This window comes from Aulonocara stuartgranti (assembly GCF_965226115.1).
Source record: "Aulonocara stuartgranti genome assembly, chromosome: 23".
Taxonomy (NCBI): domain Eukaryota; kingdom Metazoa; phylum Chordata; class Actinopteri; order Cichliformes; family Cichlidae; genus Aulonocara; species Aulonocara stuartgranti.
In genome coordinates, this window is record NC_138958.1 from 40,861,679 (window position 1) to 40,884,424 (window position 22,746).

Consider the following 22,746-nt stretch of genomic DNA (forward strand, 5'->3'; position numbering starts at 1 on the left):
GTAAAAGTTATTACTGGTGGGTCTCCTCCTTTAGATTTGGGCCTTCTTACACAATACAAAACATTTTGTCACTAACCTGGGTGTCAAAATGGACAGTGATTAAAAGCAATTCAGTGCTGTGGTGAGAGCGAGTGTCTTCTTTTTTATTTACCATATACAATTGGTCAAACACAATCTTCCAGACTTCATTTTAAAATTCTGTAGTTTATTTTTAAGTCTTTAAATGACCTTGCCCCACTCTCTGAGCTCTTACAGGTGCACTCACCCTCCTAGTCACAAATGTCAGCTAAGTTGTGGAATTCACTGCCCTTGCATATTACACATGCTTCTGCACTGACGTTTTTTAAGTAACTATTTAAAGCCCACCTTTTTTCATTGGCCACAGTGAGAGAGTTGACTTTAAAATTTTTTTATTATTATTAATGAATTTGAATTTCTATTGTGAGCTTAATGATGAGCATTTTAGCCAGCATATTGTTTTAAAGCACTTTATAAAAAGTGCTTTGAAGCAAAAAACAGCTAGGCTTGGCTGGGCTTTGCGTGTCTCTGCTAATGAATGTGTGTCCTGTACTACCTGTAGAACAAGTTGGCTGAGTGGCTGGATTTCACTGACGTATAAACAACTCACGCTCACCTACTTCTTTCACTTTTCAGAAAGACCTACATTTAAAAAACATCATTGTATTCAACTTGGTAATCATTTGTTATAGTCATTAACTAAAACATGTCTATGAATCTGTCATTGTTTAGGGGGGATTAGTAGTAATGGCCATATGACACCGATGCTCCAATACAAGCCTCCAACTCCAATTTGTATTTTCCTTGAACCACTGCTTCAAAGCTTACTTTAATGCCGGAGGGCAGACAAACAAACACTTGGCCCGTGATGTCTCCTCACGTCTACTCCACCTTGAATCTGCTTGAAGCAATTGATACTGCTACACGAGATTCTTTGTAACATTTTATTCCCATGTGAATGTGTGTTTTCGAAAGCTGGAGAAGTTGCTAGCAAGAAACTAAAAACCAAAAACAAACCAATGTAAAAATAATTGTGATTAAAAGTCTTTAAATCCCGGTCCCATGTAAGATTAGTCACACCCCGCTTTAGTTACACAAGCACACCCTATCATCCCACCACATCCTGTTTCCAACTGCTTCCAACTGCTACAATGCAATTGCTTTGGTTGTATTTGTATCAATCATAAAAACCGTTATTGCACTCAGCACATGATTATTGAGACATTGTTTTGCTTTGTCTTAATTTGCCACTAAAACCTATTTTCAATACAATTCATTAAGTAGTTCAATACTGATTCATTGCTTCATTTGCGCATCACTAGGAATTAAGAGGCAAATGCAGACTCCAAGACTGATTTGAGGAAATGAAAAATAAACCTTTGTGGGGCGATCATGGCTCAAGAGTTGGCTGTTCTTCTTGTAATTGGAAGGTTGCCGGTTTGGTCCCGGCTCCGACAGTCTCGGCTGTTGTTTCCTTGGGCAAGACACGTCATCTGTTGCCTGCTGGTGGTGGTCAGAGGGCCCGGTGGCGCCAGTGTCCGGCAGCCTCGCCTCTGTCAGTGCGCCCCAGGTCGGCTGTGGCTTCAATGTAGCTTGCCATCACCAGTGTGTAAATGTGTGTGTGAATGGGTGAAGGACTGAATGTAGTGTAAAGCACTTTGGGGTCCTTAGGGACTAAGTAAAGTAAAATACAGGCCATTTACCATTTTACAGCGCAAGCATCAAATCCAGGTGGATGAAAAAAACAGGAGACAAAATTACTGAGGCAGACAAACAGTACAACATGACAGAGAACTAAAGAAAGCTATACAGGTACAACTAGAGTAGACTGCCATCAGATAGAAAGAATAACAGAAGTCACATGACCCAAAGAGAAAGTGAAACGACAATTTAAAACCCAAACTCACACATCATCTTCATCAGTGTGAACAACAACCACGACACACCAACTTCACAGCACAATTGGACATTCAGGTACGGTAACATTGTGTTAATAATCCAATGCAGGAAATCCAGTCATTAAATTATTAATTTGAGTGGATTGAGTCATCTCACATTTGGTTCAGATGTGTTAAGTTAAAAGAGTTTACTTTTCTTTTCCGTTTGTTTTATTTACAGGTAGTTGGTAACAAAAAGACATGAAACTTTTTCAGTGTAAGTCATTGTTGTGACTTTCTTCTTTTTCTTTGTTGATTTGCCCTTAACACAGTTTGTTCAGCCCTCTGGGACTTAACATGTAACATTGAGCTACACAAATAAAACTGGCTTGACTTAACAAATAGTTTTGAAATGAGGAAATGCTGGAGACTCAAGTGATCTTGATCTGAATTTGTTACAGATGTTTGCAATATTTTATATAATGGAATAGTTACTGGGGCAGCACGGTGGCACGGTGGTTAGCACTGTTGCCGCACAGCAAGAAGGTCCTGAGTTCAATTCCACCATCAGGCCGGGGTCTTTCTGTGTGGAGTTTGCATGTTCTCCCCGTGTTTGCGTGGGTTCTCTCCGGGTACTCCGGCTTCCTCCCACCGTCCAAAGACATGCAACTTGTGGGGATAGGTTAATTGGATAATCCAAATTGTCACTAGGTGTGAATGTGAGAGCGAATGGTTGTCTGTCCCTGTGTGTTGGCCCTGCGACAGACTGGCGACCTGTCCAGGGTGTACCCTGCCTCTCGCCCCATGACAGCTGGGATAGGCTCCAGCGCCCCCCGCGACCCTGGAAAGGATAAGCGGAAGCGAATGGATGGATGGATGGATGGAATAGTTACCATGATGTCCTTTGATTTGAAAGTGGCAAAAAGTAAAATTTCATTTGCCTGGAAAATCTAATGTAACCGTGCCTGAATATGGAAAAGTGTTGCTAACATGTTTGTAAATTGTCATATTTCAATTGCAGTTAAACGGCCAGCACGCCCTGTTTCACCTCCTCGTAAGATATTTTAAACATTATACAAAATTCAAACCTGAAGACAAAACAAGAGGCTTTTACACACCGGATCCGTGCAAATACTTCCTGGTTTACAAATATTTTTCGGACTCATCTGTTCTTTATGCAGCTGTTCACACTGACCATTTGAGCAGCAGAACTCCAGGAAGTTTAGAAAAAAAAGATTCAGTAATTGAACTTTGGGTGAGGTGAGACTGATTAGAGTCAGAGCAACGTTACTGAAACCCTGAATAAATCGCGGCATTTTTTTTTTTCAGACCAACCGATTCTTCCGATTTCTTGAATCTAAATAAAAAAGACCTGACCAACAAGCCCACTGCATTTGGCAGCTCTTAACTCACATGACACCTGTACTGAATACACAACCAGATGGAAATAGTCACGTGATATTATTTACATCAGACACACAGTTACATGATAATCCAGTTCAGTTGGCTCTGTGAAATGATTTCGCTGCCTCCTGAGATCTGGTCCCAACTCTACCAACAACACCTCAACAACAGCTGCCCCACTGACATCCTGAACTATGTACGAACACACAGCTTCAGCTCCTGGATGCAACCATGAAATTCTTTCTGCTGCTGTTTTCTTAGTTTCTTACTTTTCTCATCTTGGTATTGTTTGATGTCGGCTTCATTTTTAGTTTTCACAGTCCGTTTATTGAGGAGGAATTGTTCTCAAAAACGCAACGTGTTCAGTGTGTAACAGCCTTAACACATGATGTGTGACTCATTTAAAATGTTGCCCTTCCAGTGTGACATTTATACAATTTACATTTTCACTTTACAGTGTTAGAGGTAGACGAGAGGATCATACCATGGAGGTGAGTATTAAGGGTGTGGTTCCTTAGAAAGGTGTACCAGAATTATTAAAAAATAACTCTTTAATTTCACCAACTCTCTGTGACTCTGTTAATCCCAGAGTCACAATTTTTATATCACGAAATTGATCTGTTTCAACTTGTTATAACAGCAGTCTGGCGAGGAAGGAGCGGCTAGCAGGTCCACCGAGCATGTTGTTGGGGGAGCCAGTCAGTTAAATCGAACAACAGACCTTTATTTGACATTAGCAACATAAGACCATACAGGCTAGGTCTCCAAGGCTCTACTCCGCCCGTACATACATGTGGGGGCATCGGTGCCAGCCTGTTATGTTATGTTATGAATGGTTTCTCTCGGAACAGACACACTAGCAGCATGAAACGTCTGCCACTATACTCACACACACTAGGAGACTCCCACAACTACTACAATAATAATAATTTTCATTCTTTTACATGGTGATGCAGAAATGCTCATCTTTTTTTTTTTTTACAATTATTATAGATGTTTTAAGGCCTTCGAAAAAAAATAAGTCCAGTATTATAGAATGAAACCAAAGATCAAACCCTGTTTTCAGGTCCAGAACATGGGAATAGAGTAGCTGCGAGAGAATTCAACATTAATGAATCAATGGTACGAAAGTAGAGGAAGCAAGAAGAATGAGTTGAGTAAAGGTTGACTTATCTGTTTTGTTTCGCTTAATGCACCTTATAATCTGGTGCGCCTTATGGTCCGAAAAATACATTAACTTCTACCTTCCTTTGTCCAGAAGTCCAACTTTTGTGCGATGTTAGCATCTTCCTCTGCCTTTTGGGTGCTACCGCAGGTGCCTTTGACGGTGCGAAACGTTTAGTCGACAATGTTGGAGAGAAAACTTACAAACATACAGTACAGCACTTCAGAGTCACACTGCTAGCGATCGAAGATTTAAGTAAATTTGGAAAGCTGAACGCATTCTGTACTGGGACGAGACACGGGACGAGATTGATTGATGATCTAAGCCAATCAGTTCACAGAAAACAAGACGTTGTAAAAAAACAAACAAACAAAAAAAGCATTCAAAATTGCACAAAAACGAAAAGGTAAGCCGCGTTATAGCAAGGTACCACTGTAGTAGAAAACAGATTAGAACACTGATTGGTTTATTTGGATATTTATCACAGAGAATCCATCAATAAAATTAATAAAGCTTTGCTGTGGCTTATGTAATTTAGAGGTTTGCCATTAGATGTTAATGTCAGAACAGATTGCAGCAGATAATGTGTAAATGTATCAATACAAAGATTTAATCCTCCACTGAAGAACTGTGCTAGCAGAAAAATGTGTTGAATTGTGATTTCAAAAGATGAATCATTTTCATTATAGATCCACAGCACCTTTTGCTCTAATGTCTCCAACAGTCAGGTCAACGAGCTAGATGACATGTCAAATGCCCCTTTTATATAGCATCACACACTGAGGCAAAAAGCCTGAGTTATCAATAATAACCACCATCACAATGCTAATTTTCTCTGACTCTGGTTTTTGATATTATCAGACTAGACAATTCAAACCTGCCTATGTCAGTCTGGCTTGGTTGCACACCCCTCAAGTGTTTTGTTTGTTTTATTATTTTGTGTGTGTTCATAACACTGTTGTGTAAACTGTAAGTGTAAACTGAATCCTATTGTAATTTTCTAAATGAACAGTGAAAAAGAGCAAGACCTGCAGCTTGTCAGAGATTACAAGCCTCACAAAGATGTCCAGCATCTCAGAATTATGCTTTATGGACCACCAGGTGCTGGAAAGTCCAGCTTCATCAACTCTGTGGACAGTACTTTAAGAGGCAAAATCGCAACTCGAGCTTCGGCAGACGCAACCTCTGGTGTCAGTTTCACTAATGCAGTATGTATGAGGATGTATCTATTCTTATCATAATTGCTGTTAAATGCTTGCATGAAAACACTCTCATTTCCTTTGAGGTTCTCTAGGACTACAGGAGTGCATTGCAGTGGTAACTGTTTTGTAGACAATAAACTATAAAAAGAGTGAAAAAAGTCGGTACAACTAGTGTGTAAATTATTCTGAAAACTGTTTAGGGTCTTTAGTATATGACATTATAAACACTATTTTTTACATTCACAGTACAGGACATATAAAATTCACAGAGAAAATCCAAGAACCTTTTATCCTTTTGCATTCAATGACACCATGGGCCTGGAGAGGGGTGCTGAGGGAGGAATTCTTGTGGAAGACATCAAACTTGCCATGAGTGGACATGTAAAAGAAGGTTACAGGGTATGACATCTTCATTCAGACACAATCTATGAAACTGTATCGTGAAAAAAGGTTTAAGTGATTTTCCGTTTTTTCCCAGTTCAACCCCAAATGTCACTTGTTTGAAACGGATCCTGACTACAACAGTTCTCCTACTTTAGATGACAAAGTCCACATTCTGGTTTTAGTCATTCCAGCTGACACAGTGAGCATAATCAGTGTTGAAACTCGGAGGAAGATGAAAGAAGTCAGAGCAGCAGCTCGTGACAAAGGTGAGAGCAGATGTGGTTCTAAGAGCATTTATTATGTCTTAATTTCAAATACTAGAAAAACATGAGATAAAATGATTGCATTGCTTTCTGTATTGGCAGGGATCCCACAAATAGCTCTCATGACTAAAATTGATGAAGCCTGTCCTGAAGTCAAAAAAGACATAAAGAACGCCTACAAGAGCAAGCACATGAATAAGCTAGTATGTTCAAAGAAGTAACTTTCATGAGCTTGTAGACAGTTTACACATGAATGTAACATCTCTAATTCAGCTGTACATTTCATTTCAGTATATTTTTACAGAAACCTCAGCTGGAATCAGTACAAATAATTCAAGACGTAATTTATAATTATGTCACTGCTGCAACAATACGATTTCAGGTTTTTTAAAAATGTAATGTTGTTTAAACTTAGATGGACACAGTGAACGTGGACCTGGGTATTCCACTGAACTGCATCTTCCTCGTGAAGAACTACCACAAAGAAATTTACACAAAGGACAACATGGATTCACTGATACTGTGTGCACTGAAAAAGATCATTGACTATGGAGAGGACTACCTGAATGACCAGAATGATCCAGATGATGTGTGAGGGGGATAGAAAAAGGTGATTTTGCTTCACCATCATTACAATCACAGCCACACAAACAGTTAATTTCACCAGAAACTTTATCAAACTCATTTTTTTCTTGTTCTTATTTTATTAAACTTTTTGTTCTTTTGCAAATTAAATCCAAATAAACTTCAAAGAAAACTAATACATGTACTTTTTGTTATTTACTGTATGAAAAATGACAGCTATATACCTGTAACCTGTTGCCTCCTGTGTAACTCAAATAACTGATTTCAAGTCTCGATGTAAGACTGTCCTCTCTGAGTAAGTGATTTCTTGTTTCCAGAACTGTAATTAAATCTGTTCACTGAAAATAATGACGACTGACCAGAGAGTGTGTGTTTATTTGTTCATTGTATTTATTATATTGAAATAACATTGATAACGTTGGCAGTTAATGATATTTTAATCAGAATCAGAATACTTTATTGATCCCAATTTTTTGTTACAGCGCTTCATTATAAACAAACATTAACAAAGACAGACAATACACTAACTAAGAATAGCACAATATATACATGCATATAAAAGTCACTTATTAATAAATAGCTGAAAAAGGAAGAAGATGTGCAAGAAGGGTGTAGCTATTGCAGTAAACAGTGTGTTAAGTGGATGAGTTGTACAGACAGATGGCCACAGGAATGATTTTCTGTGTCGTTCAGTGGTGCTTTTCGGTAATCTCAGTCTCTCACTGAACGTGCTCCTGTGACTGACCAGCATGTCATGGAATAGGTGGGAGGTGTTATCCAACATTGTCTTTATCTTGGACAACATCCGCCTCTCCGACACCACCTTTAGGACTTCTCCCATCTTTCTAACTCCAATGTGTTCAGGTAAATAAGTTCCCAAATAAATATTCAGAATAAATAGCACATAAATAGTTATTTTCATTTCATCATTTTCATTTTTAGGGTATGCTTTTAAGTCCCATTTATTTTATAAAGCCATCATTGTGAAGCATGTCAGCCGTGTAATAAACCTTTGACCTGTCCACGTTGTTCCCTGCTGTCCACCCTATTACAGCTGGGATAGCACCAGCACCCCCATGACCCTGAGCTGGATAAGCGGAAGAGGATGTATGGATAGATATTTAATGACTTAGGTCAGCGGTCCCCAACCCCCGGGCCTCGGACCGGTACCGGTCCGTGAGTCGTTTGGTACCGGGCCGCGAGAGTTGAGGCTCAGGTGTGAAATGTGTGGTTTTCAGGGGTTTTTTTCGGTTTTGAGCGTTATTTTGTTATCGTTTTTATCGTTGGGTCTTTTCACGTGTGTTATGAATAAATCTTCTTTTTTCGGTACCGGTACTAGTTTTATTTTGTTGTATTTATCCGCGACACCTTAAAGGCCGGTCCGTGAAAATATTGTCGGGCATAAACCGGTCCGTGGCGCAAAAAAGGTTGGGGACCGCTGACTTAGGTTATCAATCCATACATGCATCCAGGTAGATATACAAGTCCAAATAAGGAGTTGATGTTATTGTGTAGAGGTAATGTTTACCAGAGAGTGTTATCTGTAGTAATTACTGCTGTAATATCTACACCTGTTTTTGCAAACATATGTCAACCTACTGTTAGAGTGCCTCTTGAGTATTCGTTGGTCCACTAGAGGACAGTGTTGAGCCTCAAATGATCAATGTGATCCAATAAAGCGTTGATGCTGGAACACAATAAATACAGATGAGACCGGGACAGCAGGGAGCAAATCAGTATTAGACGGGGAAGCATGGGGGTCAATATCAAGCACATGAGACTATCAAAGTAAAGCATGAACTAAAACACACACATGCAGCAAACAGGAAGGGAAATGTAACTGAATGGGAAAACAATGGACACAACTACATAGGAAAACAGACAACCAGAGCACAAAGACACAAGACAGATACAGGGACACAAGTAGGAAACAGAAAGGGATCATAAAAGAAGGTAACTTGGAATAATAAAATCAAGTAGATGAACTACCTTATAAACAGAAACTACAGAGGATATAATGAGTTCTAAAGGAAATTGAACAAAACTAATATACAAAATGCCAGAACAAAACACAATAAATTCTCAAAACCACCAGGAACATACAGTAGAAGAAAAACTTGAGAATAATTAACAAAGAAAACTATGAATACTAAATCAGAATGAAAACACAACTGGAGTGAAGGTAAAAAGGTCATTAAGACTACATCAGAGGCTAAAACTGAAAACGCTGGTTACAAAACCCAGGATTATGACAGAAGTAAGATTTTAATTTTAAGAAATAGGTGTAAGGGACACATACACATTAAGAAGCTATGCAGCTACAACTACATTAGACTGGCATCAGATAGAGCAAATAATAGAAGTCACATGACCCAAAGAGAAAGTGAAACGACATTTATAAATCCAAAGTCACACATCATCTACATCAGTGTGAACAACAACCAAGACACGGCAACTTCACAGCACAGTTGGACATTCAGGTACGGTAACACTGTGTTAATAATCCAATGCAGGAAATCCAGTTATTAAATTATTAAATTGACCTTTATTGAGTCATCTCTCATTTGGTTGACATGTGTCAAGTTAAATAATTTAATTTCAAGAAGAATTTCAAGAATTTACTGTTTTATAATTTACTGTCTTTTTTGCTTGTTTAATTCACAGATAGTTGATGACAAAAAAATGTTCAATATTAAAAATTTTTTTTCGGGTAAGCAGTTTTTTTCATTTCATATTCATTGTTGGTGGTTTTCTTCATGCTTCTCTTTTGATTTGCCCTATATTGTCATGTTTGTGAAGCCCTCGTGGGTTTAACATGTAATATTGAGCTACACAAGTAAAACTGGCTTGACTGGACTGAACAGTTTTGAAATAAGGAAATGCTGGAGACTCGAGTGATCTTGATCTGAATTTGTTATAGATGTTTGCAAAATTATTTTACAACAGAAAAGTTACCATAATGTCCTTTGGTTTGGCAAAAAGTAACATTTCATTTGAAAATCTAATATAACTGTGCCTGAATATGGAAAAGTGTTGCTAACATGTTTTTACTTTGTCATATTTCAATTGCAGGTAATCGCTCACCACCTTCTCGTAAGATATTTTAAATATGATACAAAATTATTTAGTCCTGAGGAAAAAACTTGAGGCTTTTACACACCGGACACGTAAAAAGTGCGCAAATATTTTCTGGTCTCGTCTGTTAGTGCAGCTAATGCAGCTGTTCACACTGACAGTTTGAGCAGCAGAATTCCAGGAAGTGTAATCATGTCATACTATTTACCTCAGACACACAGCTACTCAATGCGGCTTTCTGAAATCATTTCCCTGCCTCGCCTCAAACTGTCCCACTGACATCCTGAACTGTACAAACACACAGCTTCAGCTCCTGGATCCAACCATGAAATCCTCCCTGCTGCTGTTTTCTTAGTTTCTTACTTTTCTCAGCTCGTCATCCTTTGACGTCGGCTTCATTTTTAGTTTTCACAGTGCGTTTATTGAGGAAGAACTTTCCTCAAAAAAAGCAACACGTTCAGTGTTTAACAGCCTTAATACATAATGTGTAATTAATTTATAATGTTGCCCTCCCAGTGTGACTCATACAATTAACATTTTCACTTTACAGTGTTAGAGGTAGAAGAGAGGAGCATACCATGGGGGTGAGTATTAAGAGTGTGGTTGCTTAGAGAGGTGTACTAGAATTATTAAGATTAACCATTTAATTTCACCTGTGTTAATCCTAGAGTCACAATTTTATATCACAAAATCCATCTCTTTTGACCTGTTTGATCATAGTGGTAACTTATGTTTAATGTTCGTTCAATTTGACTTTAAACCCATCTGTGGGTGTCACATTTTTGCTCATTCTGATGTCACTGTAAGTGATTCTCTGCTGAAGTGTTAAATATTTACATTCAAATTGTTACAGCAGCACAAACCTCTGAGTCACAATGTGGAATTCACATAGTTTCACATGGTGACACAGAAATGCTTATTTGGTTATTTCAGGCTTCTGAAATTGCAGGTAGTAGAAAACAGATGTCAGCCTGTCTCAGTAGTACACCCCTCAAGTGTTTTGTTTGTTGTGTTATTTTGTGTTGGTTCATAGCACTGTTGTGTAAACTGTAAGTGCACACTAAATGCTATTGTAATTTTCTAAATGAACAGTGAAAGAGAGCGAGACCTGCAGCTTGTCAGAGATTACAAGCCTCACAAAGATGTCCAGCATCTCAGAATTATGCTTTATGGACCACCAGGTGCTGGAAAGTCCAGCTTCATCAACTCTGTGGACAGTACTTTACAGTTTTTCTCAAATGTTAAAACACAAAAGCCAATCCTGTAACCTAAATGACCAGTAGTCTAAACACATTTACTAAATGTAGCCACCATATTCCAGTACCATAAACACATGTCACATGAAGACACAATTCACAAAACACAACCCTCTGTACTCATAAATCTAAACACATTTTTCCTTGCTAAAACACATGTTGCAAAACAACTCTGCTCATATCCTCAAATGAAAGCCCATGTGATGCAAAATGCTTGCCACAGTCACCAATCTTTGAACACAGGGAACACACCTGGCGTCATTCACTACACACAATGACTCAAAATTGAAGACACTTGTTGCTAATGCTGTACCCACATGTAAAAGCAAGTTCAGAGTGCACAGTATGCTGAAGAGTCCAAACAAACACAATGGATGAAGGCAGAGTCAGGGGAAGAGGAATTTGATGCAGAGGAGGGAGAAGAGCTGGCCCTGGAAGAAGAGGAGCAGGCCAATGAGGAAGAGGAGAAGGCCAACATGGGAGAGGAGAAGGTCCAGGAGGGAGAGCAAGACAACCTCGCACCATCATTACGGACGAGATGCGAGCAACAGCTCAGCGACATGATGCCGCACAGTGATTGTGGTGTGTGTGTGGTGTGAATAACGTAAATAAAAAAACTTCACACCCTGTTCATGTTTTCAAGATTACTGTTGTGTGCAATAGATTCTGTTTTTGCATTGAGTTGTGTTACAGTAGTGTACGTACATGCAGGATTTTCTATAGATTTATACTACTCATATGAAACTCACAAATCTAAATGCCTAATCCTCTGCAGAGATCTACGACGATCCGTTACTGTATAGTTTCTAAAATATGCATTGGCAGTTATGAAACAAAGAACCTTCTCACAAATTGAGCATTGTGTTTTCAATTGTTTTGCTGTAGTGTGTAATGCTGTGTATAGTGTTTACAGTTTTGACAGCTTCGAGCTGCTCTCTTGGTGTGGGAGTTTGAGTTTTGCAGTGGGAAGGTGTGGTTGTGTTTATGTAGCTTTAGAGAAGGGTGTTGTGTTTGGACATTGGGGGACCTGGTGGTAACGTTTGTGACATGTGTTTTAGCATTTGAGAAAAACTGTAAGAGGCAAAATCGCAACTCGAGCATTGGCAGCGGCAACCTCTGGTGACAGTTTCACCATTGCAGTATGTATGAGGATGTATCTATTCTTATGATAGTTGCACACTCATTTCCTTTGAGGTTTTCTGTGACTACAGGAGCATACTGCAGTGGTAGCTGCTTTATAAGCATTAAACTATAAACGAGTGAAAAATAGTCAGCACAACTAGTGTGTAAATTATTCTGAAAACTGTTTAGGGTCTTTAGTATTTGGCACTAATATAACAACACCACATTTTTTTATTTACAGTACAGGACATTTAAAATTCAGAAAGGAAATCCAGAAACGTTTTACCCTTTTGTCTTCACTGACACCAAGGGGCTTCAGAACGGCGATGAGGGATTAATTAATGTAGAAGACATCAAACTTGCCATTAGTGGACATGTCAAAGAAGGTTACACGGTATGATGTTTTCATCCAGATGTTTGAACACAGTCTGTGATACAGAAACTGTATCGTGCAAAAAGGTTTAAGTGATTTTGCTTTTTCCCCCAGTTCAAACCCACAGCTCTCTTGCGTGAATCGGATCCTAACTACAACAGTTCTCCTACTTTAGATGACAAAGTCCACATTCTGGTTTTCGTCATTCCAGCTGACAAAGTGAGCATAATCGATGATGACACATGGGAGAAGATGAAAGAAGTCAGACTACATGCTCGTGACAAAGGTGAGAGCAGATGTTCTACATGTATGATGTCACGATTTCAAATAGAAAAACATGAGATACAATGATTGCATTGCTTTCTGTATTGGCAGGGATCCCACAAATAGCTGTTATCACTAAAATTGATGAAGCCTGTCCTGAAGTCAAAAAAGACATAAAGAACGCCTACAGGAGCAAGCACTTGAATCAGCTGGTATGTTCCAGGACTTTCATAACTTTCATGAGTTTGTAGACAGTTTACACATGGATGTCACATCTGAAATTCAGCTGTACATTTCAGTATATTTGAACAGAAACCTCAGCTATAATAAGTACAAATATTTGAATAAGTAATTTATAATTATCGTAATTATATAATTAGTAAGTATAGTAATTATATAGTTGTCACTAGTGCAACAATACAGTTTCAGTTTTTTAAATGTAATATTGTTTAAACTTAGATGGACACAGTGAACAGGGACCTGGGTATTCCACTGAACTGCATCTTCCTCGTGAAGAACTACCACAAAGAAACTGATACGAATAACGATGTGGATTCACTGATACTGAGTGTACTGAAAAAGACCATTGACTATGGAGAGGACTACCTGAATGACGTACAATCCTGACCTGTAATCAATGTGTGAGCGAGCTAGAAAATGAAAATGTTCAGTTACTCTTCAAGTGATTTTGCTCATGTTTCATTTGCCATCGCTACAGTCACAGTCACACAAAAAGGGTGTGAAAAGAAACTTCTTTTCTTTTGCAAATTAAATCCAAATAGACTTTAAGGAAAATCAGCACATGTATTTTTTGCTATTTACGGTATATTCAAAATGGTAACTGCACGAAGAATGACACATATATGCTTGTACACTGCTATCTGCCGTGTAACTCAAATAAATCATTTTAACCCTTGATGTAAGACTCTCCTCTGTGAATCAGTGATTTCTTGTTTAAAGAACTGTAATTTAAGTTGGATAAGTGGTAGAGGATCGATGAATAGATATTTAATTACTTAGGTTTTCAACCCATACAAACATCCAGTTAGATATATAAGTCCAAATCAGGATATGTGCTTAGTCCCCCCCTTGGCTATGCATTTGAGAGCTTAATCAGATGGTACAGATCATCTGTCCTCTAGTCACAGTCGGACTACTATTCATGAAACTAGTAAGTTTTCCTACTCAGCTTTTTGTTTAATTATTTCCATTTAGAGTAAATTCAGCCATGCTGATACTTTGTTACTACTGTCAGTGTGAGAGTAAGAACATTGTAGGAATAAACAGTGTATATGTATTGCTCGCTGCTGTTTAAAAGTTTGAGAGGAAAGAGTAGATATAAAAACAAACATCAAAGATGGGCTCAGTCTACGTATACATTTGATATCAGGTCAGCAATTACAGTGTCTGTGTCCTGGTTTAAGATCATATCTGTAAAATAGTTTTTAGCCAACATGAGGAAGTTAAATAAAGTTGTGCCTATGACTTTATTACTGATGCTCATCAGGGAAAGACAAAGTAAGCTGTGTGGGAGGCTTGGTTAGGATCCAAATACTGGGCTTTGACACAGAATAATTAATGAAAGGCAGCAGCTTTATTGTTGGAAAATACATGCTAACACTAAGTACATGAACACTAAAAAGGAAACAAACATGAAATGAGAACTAAGAATCTTGGGCTAAACCACAAATGGCTAGGCGAGACATAACATGACGTGGCTATAAAACAAGGCGCTTACACAGCAACTGCGGAAGAAGCGACAGCAAGCAGGAAAACACAGGGCTTTAGTACACAGAGGGAGAACGAGGGAAATGAGGCACAGGAGGAGAGCACAGCTGGGAGTAATCAAAAGTGATGAGACCAAGGGGAAGCAAAACTCAATACATTAGTGATGTGTCGGTCGCGAACGAAATGGCCGGTTCTTTGACGTGAACGACGCAAGCCAGCTCCTTATCTTACCCTCTCTCGCACTTTTTTCCACTTCACTCTGCATGCGAGCCTTGTGCTTTGCGCTGGGCAGAGGGGGGAGGGGCGGAAACACAGGAACAGAGCAGGAGGGAGAGACAGAGAGAAAGAGAGCCAGGGACAACATCACATTAGACAACTATTTTCAGTTGCAGATAATAAAGGATACAGAAAGTTTATTCACTCAGGCCCATATGACAGAGAATGTGCATCTTCTTTTTGTTTTCATATTTAAATTTATATTTAATTGTGTTGTGGTTTGCAATGTTTTGTGCTGTTTCACTTTAAATTTGTTTAAAAGGAAAAAGATGAACATTTAAATAGTTAAAAGTTGAAATGTGAATAGTTGGTTTTTGTATTATATGATTTATTTATTACATTTTATGTGGAGTGAATAAATGAAAGTATATTTACGGTGGCCCCTAGAAACAAAGCACGTTCAAACTCCAAAACGCGTAAAAACTGAAAAACACGTAAAAATTCCAAAACACGTACAAAACACAACACAAGTGCTCCCGGATGCTAGGCGCAGTGTTGAGCTTTTGTTACCTAGTGGCTACACAAGCCAGCAAGTACCAATGACCGGATTTGGTGTGTGGTAGTAACAGGTAAATGAACATTTTTTTTTAAATTATTTGAATATATATTAGTGCTTGTGTATAAATACACAAATAATACACATATGCTTTCAATTGTGTAATTTAAGTGATCTAGGTAGCTCTGTTTTGGAAGTTCAGTTAACGCAAGAAATGTGTTTTGGAGTTGGTTCGTGCTTTTTGGAGTTTGTACATGCTTTGTCTCTAGGGGCCACCGCATATATTTATATATAAACTTATATAAATAAAACCACTTTTTTTACATTACTAATTCCTTTTGTGCATAATTTTATTTTGTTAATAATAAATTAATTAAAGCAACAAAACAACCTAAAGAGCCGGTTCGGAGCCGAAAGAGCCGGCTCTTTTCAGTGAGCCGAACCGAAAGAGCCGGTTCTCTAAAAAGAGCTGGAAATCCCATCACTACAAGGGGAAGCAAAACTCAATACATTAGTGATGTGTCGGTTGCGAACGAAATGGCTCTTAGAGCCAACTCTTTGTGTCACGCCTGGCGTAGCAGACGTGTGGAATGGAGATAAGGACCCAAGATGCGGACTGCTAAGTAGTGAGTGAGCTTTAACAAAAGGTGAAATAAAGCACAACAGGAAAGAGGGAGAGGAACAGAACAGAAAATACTCTAAATTGGGAAAACTAAAATTTAACACAAAGCCAGAACACAAACGAGGGTACCTTGCAGGGAGAATCACCAGGAAGACGGAGGAACAAATACGGAATAAAGCCGACGAACCAGCAACTAACAGAGGCAGACACGAGGTTTACAGTTTTTCTCGATTGCTTAAACACTATAACCAGGCTTTTAAACTAAAATTTCAAAACCGTAACGCTATTTTTCAAAAAGCTCACCCATTTCCCTGAACTATAAACACTATTCCCTGCTTTGACACATGAGTCAAATTTGGTGAACTGTTACTGCAAAACTCTACACACAAATCCCTACATTTTTCAGTGCTTACACCATGTAGTCATTTAGAAAGCACTAGCATTCAATAATGTTAACTTAAGTCAGCATAGCTTGAGCTCAATTAGCACACAATTAACCAGGTGGAAACACTAGGAGTCAAAATTTATCACACACCAATCAGAACCTTCGATGGATAGATAAAAGGGCCAAAGTCAGCTCATTCAGGTTTGAAACAATGGATCCAAAGAGATGCAAAGGAAGAGGACGTGGTGGAGAAAGAGGATGTGTTGAAGGAGGAGGACGTGGTGGAGGAAGAGGACATGGTGAAAGAGGAGGACGTGGTGAAAGAGGAGGACGTGGTGAAAGAGGAGGACGTGGTGGAGGAAGAGGACGTGGTGAAAGAGGAGGAGGAGGAGGTGGTCTAGGACAACAGGAAGGTGGTGGAGGAGGAGGAGGACGTGGTGAAGGAGGTGGAGGTGGAGAACGACGGCGACAAGGAAGGGGAAGAGCAAGGGCAAGAAGACAGTCAGTCTCGGATGAAATTCGAGCCACTTTAGTTGACCATGTCCTTGTCCATGGGATGACTATGAGGGAGGCTGGGCAACGAGTACAACCAAATTTGAGTCGCTTCACTGTTGCCTCCATCATCAGAACCTTCAGGGTCTTCTTGGGTCCTTATCTGCCTACCTCAGGGATTCCAGGACCGCGGCCACCCACCACCAGTGTTGGGCAAGTTACTTTGAAAAAGTAATTAATCATAGTTACTAGTTACTTGAAAAGCAACTATTGCATTACTTGTTTAACTTTCAAAGGTACAAGGTATAATTGGCCACTTTGACTTTGACTAATTTTGATTTGGCCTCTACATTTAACCTTTAAAAACTATTTACTTTGCCTTGTTTGGTATCATTCTTTTCAGAACAACCTCACGTGTCTGAATTTACAGTTATGTTCTCATTTTGACATACTGCATTAACACAATTGATCTAAAATCAGACAAAAAACATAACATCTGAGTAGAAAGTTATATTTTTTTACTGTAACAACCACAAACATGTTTAATGAATCATATTTCATAAATTTAAATGCAAATATAAATTGTCAGTTTTAAAATCCTATGCACAAGTTTTGCAAACAACAAAGTTATTTGTAGCCATTTACCTTTTACCCTTTTTTTTAAATAACCATTTCAAACTATTTACAGAACAATCAGTTGTTCTGCATTCAATAAGATGCCACACAAATTATTTGTGCCTCTCCACAAAAACAATTTCTGTCCACTATAAAGGAGAACATCACAGCCTGATACCTGCAGGTCCGAGAGCAGCAGGTGTGTCACTCCTGTTTTCTACCTGGAGACAACAGTCGCCTCATTGTTCTTGCACACAAATCAAATCAATTTATTTATATAGCACTTTTCACAAGATAAAAACCACAAAGTGCTTCACAGTAATATAAAACAGAAATACATAAAATACATTAATAATAAAACACACAGAACAAATCTAATTAAAAGCCAATCTAAATAAATGAGTCTTAAGCTGCTTTTTAAAAGAATAAATACAATCAAGGCAACACAAAACTATCCACAACACTACACACTAACTACACAAGACAACACATTAACTACACACTCCAAACATGCTAAACATCACAAATATCTCACATCTCAAAACTCGCGCTCTCTCTCTTTTTCTGTTTTCTTTCTTTCTCTCTCACAGTCGCTCCTAAAACTTCCCAACCAAATGTTATGTTGCCATATCATTTTTTTAGTGGTTGACATGGTGCATTTTTCCACCAAAACAAAAGGGCTGTTTTTTGTTTTGTTTTTTTCATTTTTTGGTGATAAGCAGAGAGTGCTTGCTAGCGCTGTCCTTAGACACTACACATGATGAAAGTATTCAGGAAAAAAACGTATATATATTGTTTATCATGACTCTGGTTTTACTTGGCCTATCAACACAATTTAAAAACTGGTATATATCACCTTGTTGCTTTGTCATCTTAAAGTGGTCATGTGATCAACAAATTGATTTACGCCGCCTTACGGAAACCTGGTTCCAGCAGGATGATTATGTTTGTTTAAATGAATCAACACCCCCGAGTCATTCTAACTACCAGAAACCTCGAAGCACAGGCCGAGGGGGCGGCGTGGCCGCAATTTTTCACACCAGCCTATTACAGTTTTTCTCGATTGCTAAAACACATTTCTTGAAACTATGCCTCATATTCTCACAACAGTAAACACAAATCCATAACATCTCACTCAATTTCCCAAATATCCTATTTTCAGGTCAAAATAAAGCTCTACACTCAAAACTATTCACTCTTGCTGAAAAACCAAACTTTGCCCTCAGACATCAAACACAAGCCCTCAAAAACACACACACTACAACAGAGTTTTGCACACTGGTACAATTAATTCAAAACAATAGTTCCAAAACAATTAGGTTGCTTATGGTTCTCCCCTTCAAAAACCTTTTCACATGATAAACACAAAAGACGCAACCAATGTATGTACAGTGGCACATTTTTATTCATGTACTATACAGTACAACACACACCAAAAAACATTATTCCACCTCAGCATCTTGTCTTTGGTCTGGGTCAGGCCAGAGAATCTCATCCACATCACAGGCTATATTGGCCCTAGCCAGGCAGCGGGGGTAAAATCCTCTTGCATGCCTGATCCACCCCTGGCATGCATCTACTGATATGTCTAGGCAGGCTTCTTCCATGGCCTGAAGGAGGTGAACACGGACATAAGGTTCTCGGTCATACACTTTCCACCGCCATGCCGAAAATAACTCCTCTATCGGGTTTAGAAAGGGAGAGTATGCAGGCAGAAAGATATTAGAAAACCTTGGGTTATTGGTAAACCAGTCACGAACCAGAGCAGCGCGATGGAAGCTGACGTTATCCCACACAACAACGTAGTGAGGCTGCTCTGGCTGTGCTGGTTCCCTGTAGTCCAGCTGGAACATATGTTGTCTTAAACTATCAAGAAAAGCAAGGAGAAGCATAGTGTTATAGGGTCCTAGTACGGCATGGCGGTGGAGTACCCCTCGTTGGCTGATGGCTGCGCACATAGTGACATTCCCTCCACGCTGACCAGGGACATTTACAATAGCCCGATGGCCAATTATGTTCCTCCCCCTTTTCCTTCTTTTGGTCAGGTTAAAACCTGCCTCATCCACAAAGATTATTTCATGGGGAACAGGCCGTCCTTCAATCTCAAAGATTCTCTGCAAAACACATAACACAGTAGAGTCAATCGGTACCCTGAACCACAGTTCAAGAGTGCTGAAATGGCAGCATAAACTGCCATGCTGTGATGGTACACAATACTTTATACAGTATCAAAACTCATACCTGAACATATTCCACACGTTGGTTTTTCACTCTGTCAGAGTTTCGTTCGAAAGGGACTCGGTATGCCTGTTTCATCCGGAATTGATTCTTTCGGAGGATGCGGTCAATTGTGGAGAGGCTGATGGCATTTATGCCTCGAAAAAGATGATCATCCTCAATCACTCTCCTTTGAATCTCTTGCAGGCGGATTACATTATTTGCAATTACCATGTTTACAAGTTCCCTCTCTTGCTCCTCCAACAAAAGCCTTAACCTGCCTCCACCAGGTGGTCGTCTCTGTGTCCTACAAAAATAGAAGCACTCATTACTGTAACTGTCACACATTCATTTTACAGGCAAATAATGGAAACATACTGAAACTCAAGAAACATAAGTTCAGTAACTTAAAAGTTACTGTACAAAGCAGTCTTACTGCAAGTACACCTACCTGTTTTCCTCCCTGAAGGTTCTGATGATGGAGGCAACAGTGAAGCGACTCAAATTTGGTTGTACTCGTTGCCCAGCCTCCCTCATAGTCATCCCATGGACAAGGACATGGTCAACTAAAGTGGCTCGAATTTCATCCGAGACTGACTGTCTTCTTGCCCTTGCTCTTCCCCTTCCTTGTCGCCGTCGTTCTCCACCTCCACCTCCTTCACCACGTCCTCCTCCTCCTCCACCTCTCCCTCCTCCTCCACCACCTTCCTGTTGTCCTAGAGCACCTCCACCTCCACCTCCTTCACCACGTCCTCCTCCTCCTCCACCACCTTCCTGTTGTCCTAGACCACCTCCTCCTCCTCCTCTTTCACCACGTCCTCTTCCTCCACCACGTCCTCCTCTTTCACCACGTCCTCCTCTTTCACCACGTCCTCCTCTTTCACCATGTCCTCTTCCTCCACCACGTCCTCCTCCTTCAACACATCCTCTTTCTCCACCACGTCCTCTTCCTTTGCATCTCTTTGGATCCATTGTTTCAAACCTGAATGAGCTGACTTTGGCCCTTTTATCTATCCATCGAAGGTTCTGATTGGTGTGTGATAAATTTTGACTCCTAGTGTTTCCACCTGGTTAATTGTGTGCTAATTGAGCTCAAGCTATGCTGACTTAAGTTAACATTATTGAATGCTAGTGCTTTCTAAATGACTACATGGTGTAAGCACTGAAAAATGTAGGGATTTGTGTGTAGAGTTTTGCAGTAACAGTTCACCAAATTTGACTCATGTGTCAAAGCAGGGAATAGTGTTTATAGTTCAGGGAAATGGGTGAGCTTTTTGAAAAATAGCGTTACGGTTTTGAAATTTTAGTTTAAAAGCCTGGTTATAGTGTTTAAGCAATCGAGAAAAACTGTAAACCTCGTGTCTGCCTCTGTTAGTTGCTGGTTCGTCGGCTTTATTCCGTATTTGTTCCTCCGTCTTCCTGGTGATTCTCCCTGCAAGGTACCCTCGTTTGTGTTCTGGCTTTGTGTTAAATTTTAGTTTTCCCAATTTAGAGTATTTTCTGTTCTGTTCCTCTCCCTCTTTCCTGTTGTGCTTTATTTCACCTTTTGTTAAAGCTCACTCACTACTTAGCAGTCCGCATCTTGGGTCCTTATCTCCATTCCACACGTCTGCTACGCCAGGCGTGACACAAAGAGTTGGCTCTAAGAGCCATTTCGTTCGCAACCGACACATCACTAATGTATTGAGTTTTGCTTCCCCTTGTAGTGATGGGATTTCCAGCTCTTTTTAGAGAACCGGCTCTTTCGGTTCGGCTCACTGAAAAGAGCCGGCTCTTTCGGCTCCGAACCGGCTCTTTAGGTTGTTTTGTTGCTTTAATTAATTTATTATTAACAAAATAAAATTATGCACAAAAGGAATTAGTAATGTAAAAAAAGTGGTTTTATTTATATAAGTTTATATATAAATATATGCGGTGGCCCCTAGAGACAAAGCATGTACAAACTCCAAAAAGCACGAACCAACTCCAAAACACATTTCTTGTGTTAACTGAACTTCCAAAACAGAGCTACCTAGATCACTTAAATTACACAATTGAAAGCATATGTGTATTATTTGTGTATTTATACACAAGCACTAATATATATTCAAATAATTTAAAAAAAAATGTTCATTTACCTGTTACTACCACACACCAAATCCGGTCATTGGTACTTGCTGGCTTGTGTAGCCACTAGGTAACAAAAGCTCAACACTGCGCCTAGCATCCGGGAGCACTTGTGTTGTGTTTTGTACGTGTTTTGGAATTTTTACGTGTTTTTCAGTTTTTACGCGTTTTGGAGTTTGAACGTGCTTTGTTTCTAGGGGCCACCGTAAATATACTTTCATTTATTCACTCCACATAAAATGTAATAAATAAATCATATAATACAAAAACCAACTATTCACATTTCAACTTTTAACTATTTAAATGTTCATCTTTTTCCTTTTAAACAAATTTAAAGTGAAACAGCACAAAACACTGCAAACCACAACACAATTAAATATAAATTAAAATATGAAAACAAAAAGAAGATGCACATTCTCTGTCATATGGGCCTGAGTGAATAAACTTTCTGTATCCTTTATTATCTGCAACTGAAAATAGTTGTCTAATGTGATGTTGTCCCTGGCTCTCTTTCTCTCTGTCTCTCCCTCCTGCTCTGTTCCTGTGTTTCCGCCCCTCCCCCCTCTGCCCAGCGCAAAGCACAAGGCTCGCATGCAGAGTGAAGTGGAAAAAAGTGCGAGAGAGGGTAAGATAAGGAGCTGGCTTGCGTCGTTCACGTCAAAGAACCGGCCATTTCGTTCGCGACCGACACATCACTAATGTATTGAGTTTTGCTTCCCCTTGGTCTCATCACTTTTGATTACTCCCAGCTGTGCTCTCCTCCTGTGCCTCATTTCCCTCGTTCCCCCTCTGTGTACTAAAGCCCTGTGTTTTCCTGCTTG

The 22,746-nt window shown here is 39.4% G+C and overlaps 3 protein-coding genes and 1 long non-coding RNA gene across 6 annotated transcripts in view; 3 read left to right on the forward strand and 1 right to left on the reverse strand.

The window, feature by feature from the left end:
- The first annotated feature begins 1,917 nt into the window (after positions 1-1,917).
- On the forward strand, positions 1,918-7,246 carry LOC309700754 (interferon-induced protein 44-like). Its single transcript, XM_082524549.1, has 9 exons — positions 1,918-1,992; positions 2,137-2,172; positions 2,917-2,949; positions 3,757-3,790; positions 5,477-5,672; positions 5,913-6,065; positions 6,145-6,316; positions 6,416-6,516; positions 6,729-7,246. Exons 2-9 carry the CDS (start codon positions 2,157-2,159, stop codon positions 6,906-6,908), a joined length of 885 nt encoding a protein of 294 aa, XP_082380675.1. The 5' UTR covers positions 1,918-1,992; positions 2,137-2,156; the 3' UTR covers positions 6,909-7,246.
- A 2,094-nt stretch (positions 7,247-9,340) lies between these two features.
- LOC309700748 (interferon-induced protein 44-like) overlaps positions 9,341-22,746 on the forward strand; it is a 185,451-nt gene continuing 172,045 nt past the window's right edge. Inside the window, exon 1 of the mRNA XM_082524539.1 lies at positions 9,341-9,378. The gene's annotated coding sequence lies outside the window, so the exon portion shown is untranslated. The remainder of the gene's footprint in view (positions 9,379-22,746) is intronic.
- LOC309700756 (interferon-induced protein 44-like) lies at positions 9,554-13,705 on the forward strand. Of its 2 annotated transcripts, XM_082524554.1 has the most exons (7): positions 9,554-9,608; positions 9,971-9,991; positions 10,524-10,557; positions 12,593-12,745; positions 12,839-13,010; positions 13,100-13,200; positions 13,448-13,705. In XM_082524554.1, the coding sequence occupies exons 3-7, from the start codon at positions 10,552-10,554 to the stop codon at positions 13,613-13,615; spliced, it is 600 nt and encodes a 199-aa protein (XP_082380680.1). In that variant the 5' UTR covers positions 9,554-9,608; positions 9,971-9,991; positions 10,524-10,551; the 3' UTR covers positions 13,616-13,705. The 2 variants fall into 2 exon arrangements, with proteins under 2 accessions (XP_082380680.1, XP_082380681.1); XM_082524555.1 differs by lacking the exons at positions 9,554-9,608; positions 9,971-9,991 and having other exon boundaries at positions 10,258-10,557.
- LOC309699746 lies at positions 19,497-21,161 on the reverse strand. Of its 2 annotated transcripts, none has more exons than XR_014274458.1 (4): positions 20,590-21,161; positions 20,271-20,523; positions 19,844-20,126; positions 19,497-19,716 (listed from the first exon to the last, which is right to left on the reverse strand). It is a non-coding gene; the product is annotated as an uncharacterized lncRNA (long non-coding RNA). The 2 variants fall into 2 exon arrangements; XR_014274459.1 differs by having other exon boundaries at positions 20,271-20,460; positions 20,545-21,161.

What these genes read in the sequence shown, in the direction of transcription:
- LOC309700754 (XM_082524549.1), top strand. An exon ending in GTGTCAGTTTCACTAATGCA is followed by an intron (nt 5,673 to 5,912) that starts GTATGTATGAGG and finishes TTACATTCACAG; the next exon opens with TACAGGACATATAAAATTCA. An exon ending in ATGTAAAAGAAGGTTACAGG is followed by an intron (nt 6,066 to 6,144) that starts GTATGACATCTT and finishes GTTTTTTCCCAG; the next exon opens with TTCAACCCCAAATGTCACTT.
- LOC309700756 (XM_082524554.1), top strand. An exon ending in ATGTCAAAGAAGGTTACACG is followed by an intron (nt 12,746 to 12,838) that starts GTATGATGTTTT and finishes TTTTTCCCCCAG; the next exon opens with TTCAAACCCACAGCTCTCTT. An exon ending in ACTACATGCTCGTGACAAAG is followed by an intron (nt 13,011 to 13,099) that starts GTGAGAGCAGAT and finishes CTGTATTGGCAG; the next exon opens with GGATCCCACAAATAGCTGTT.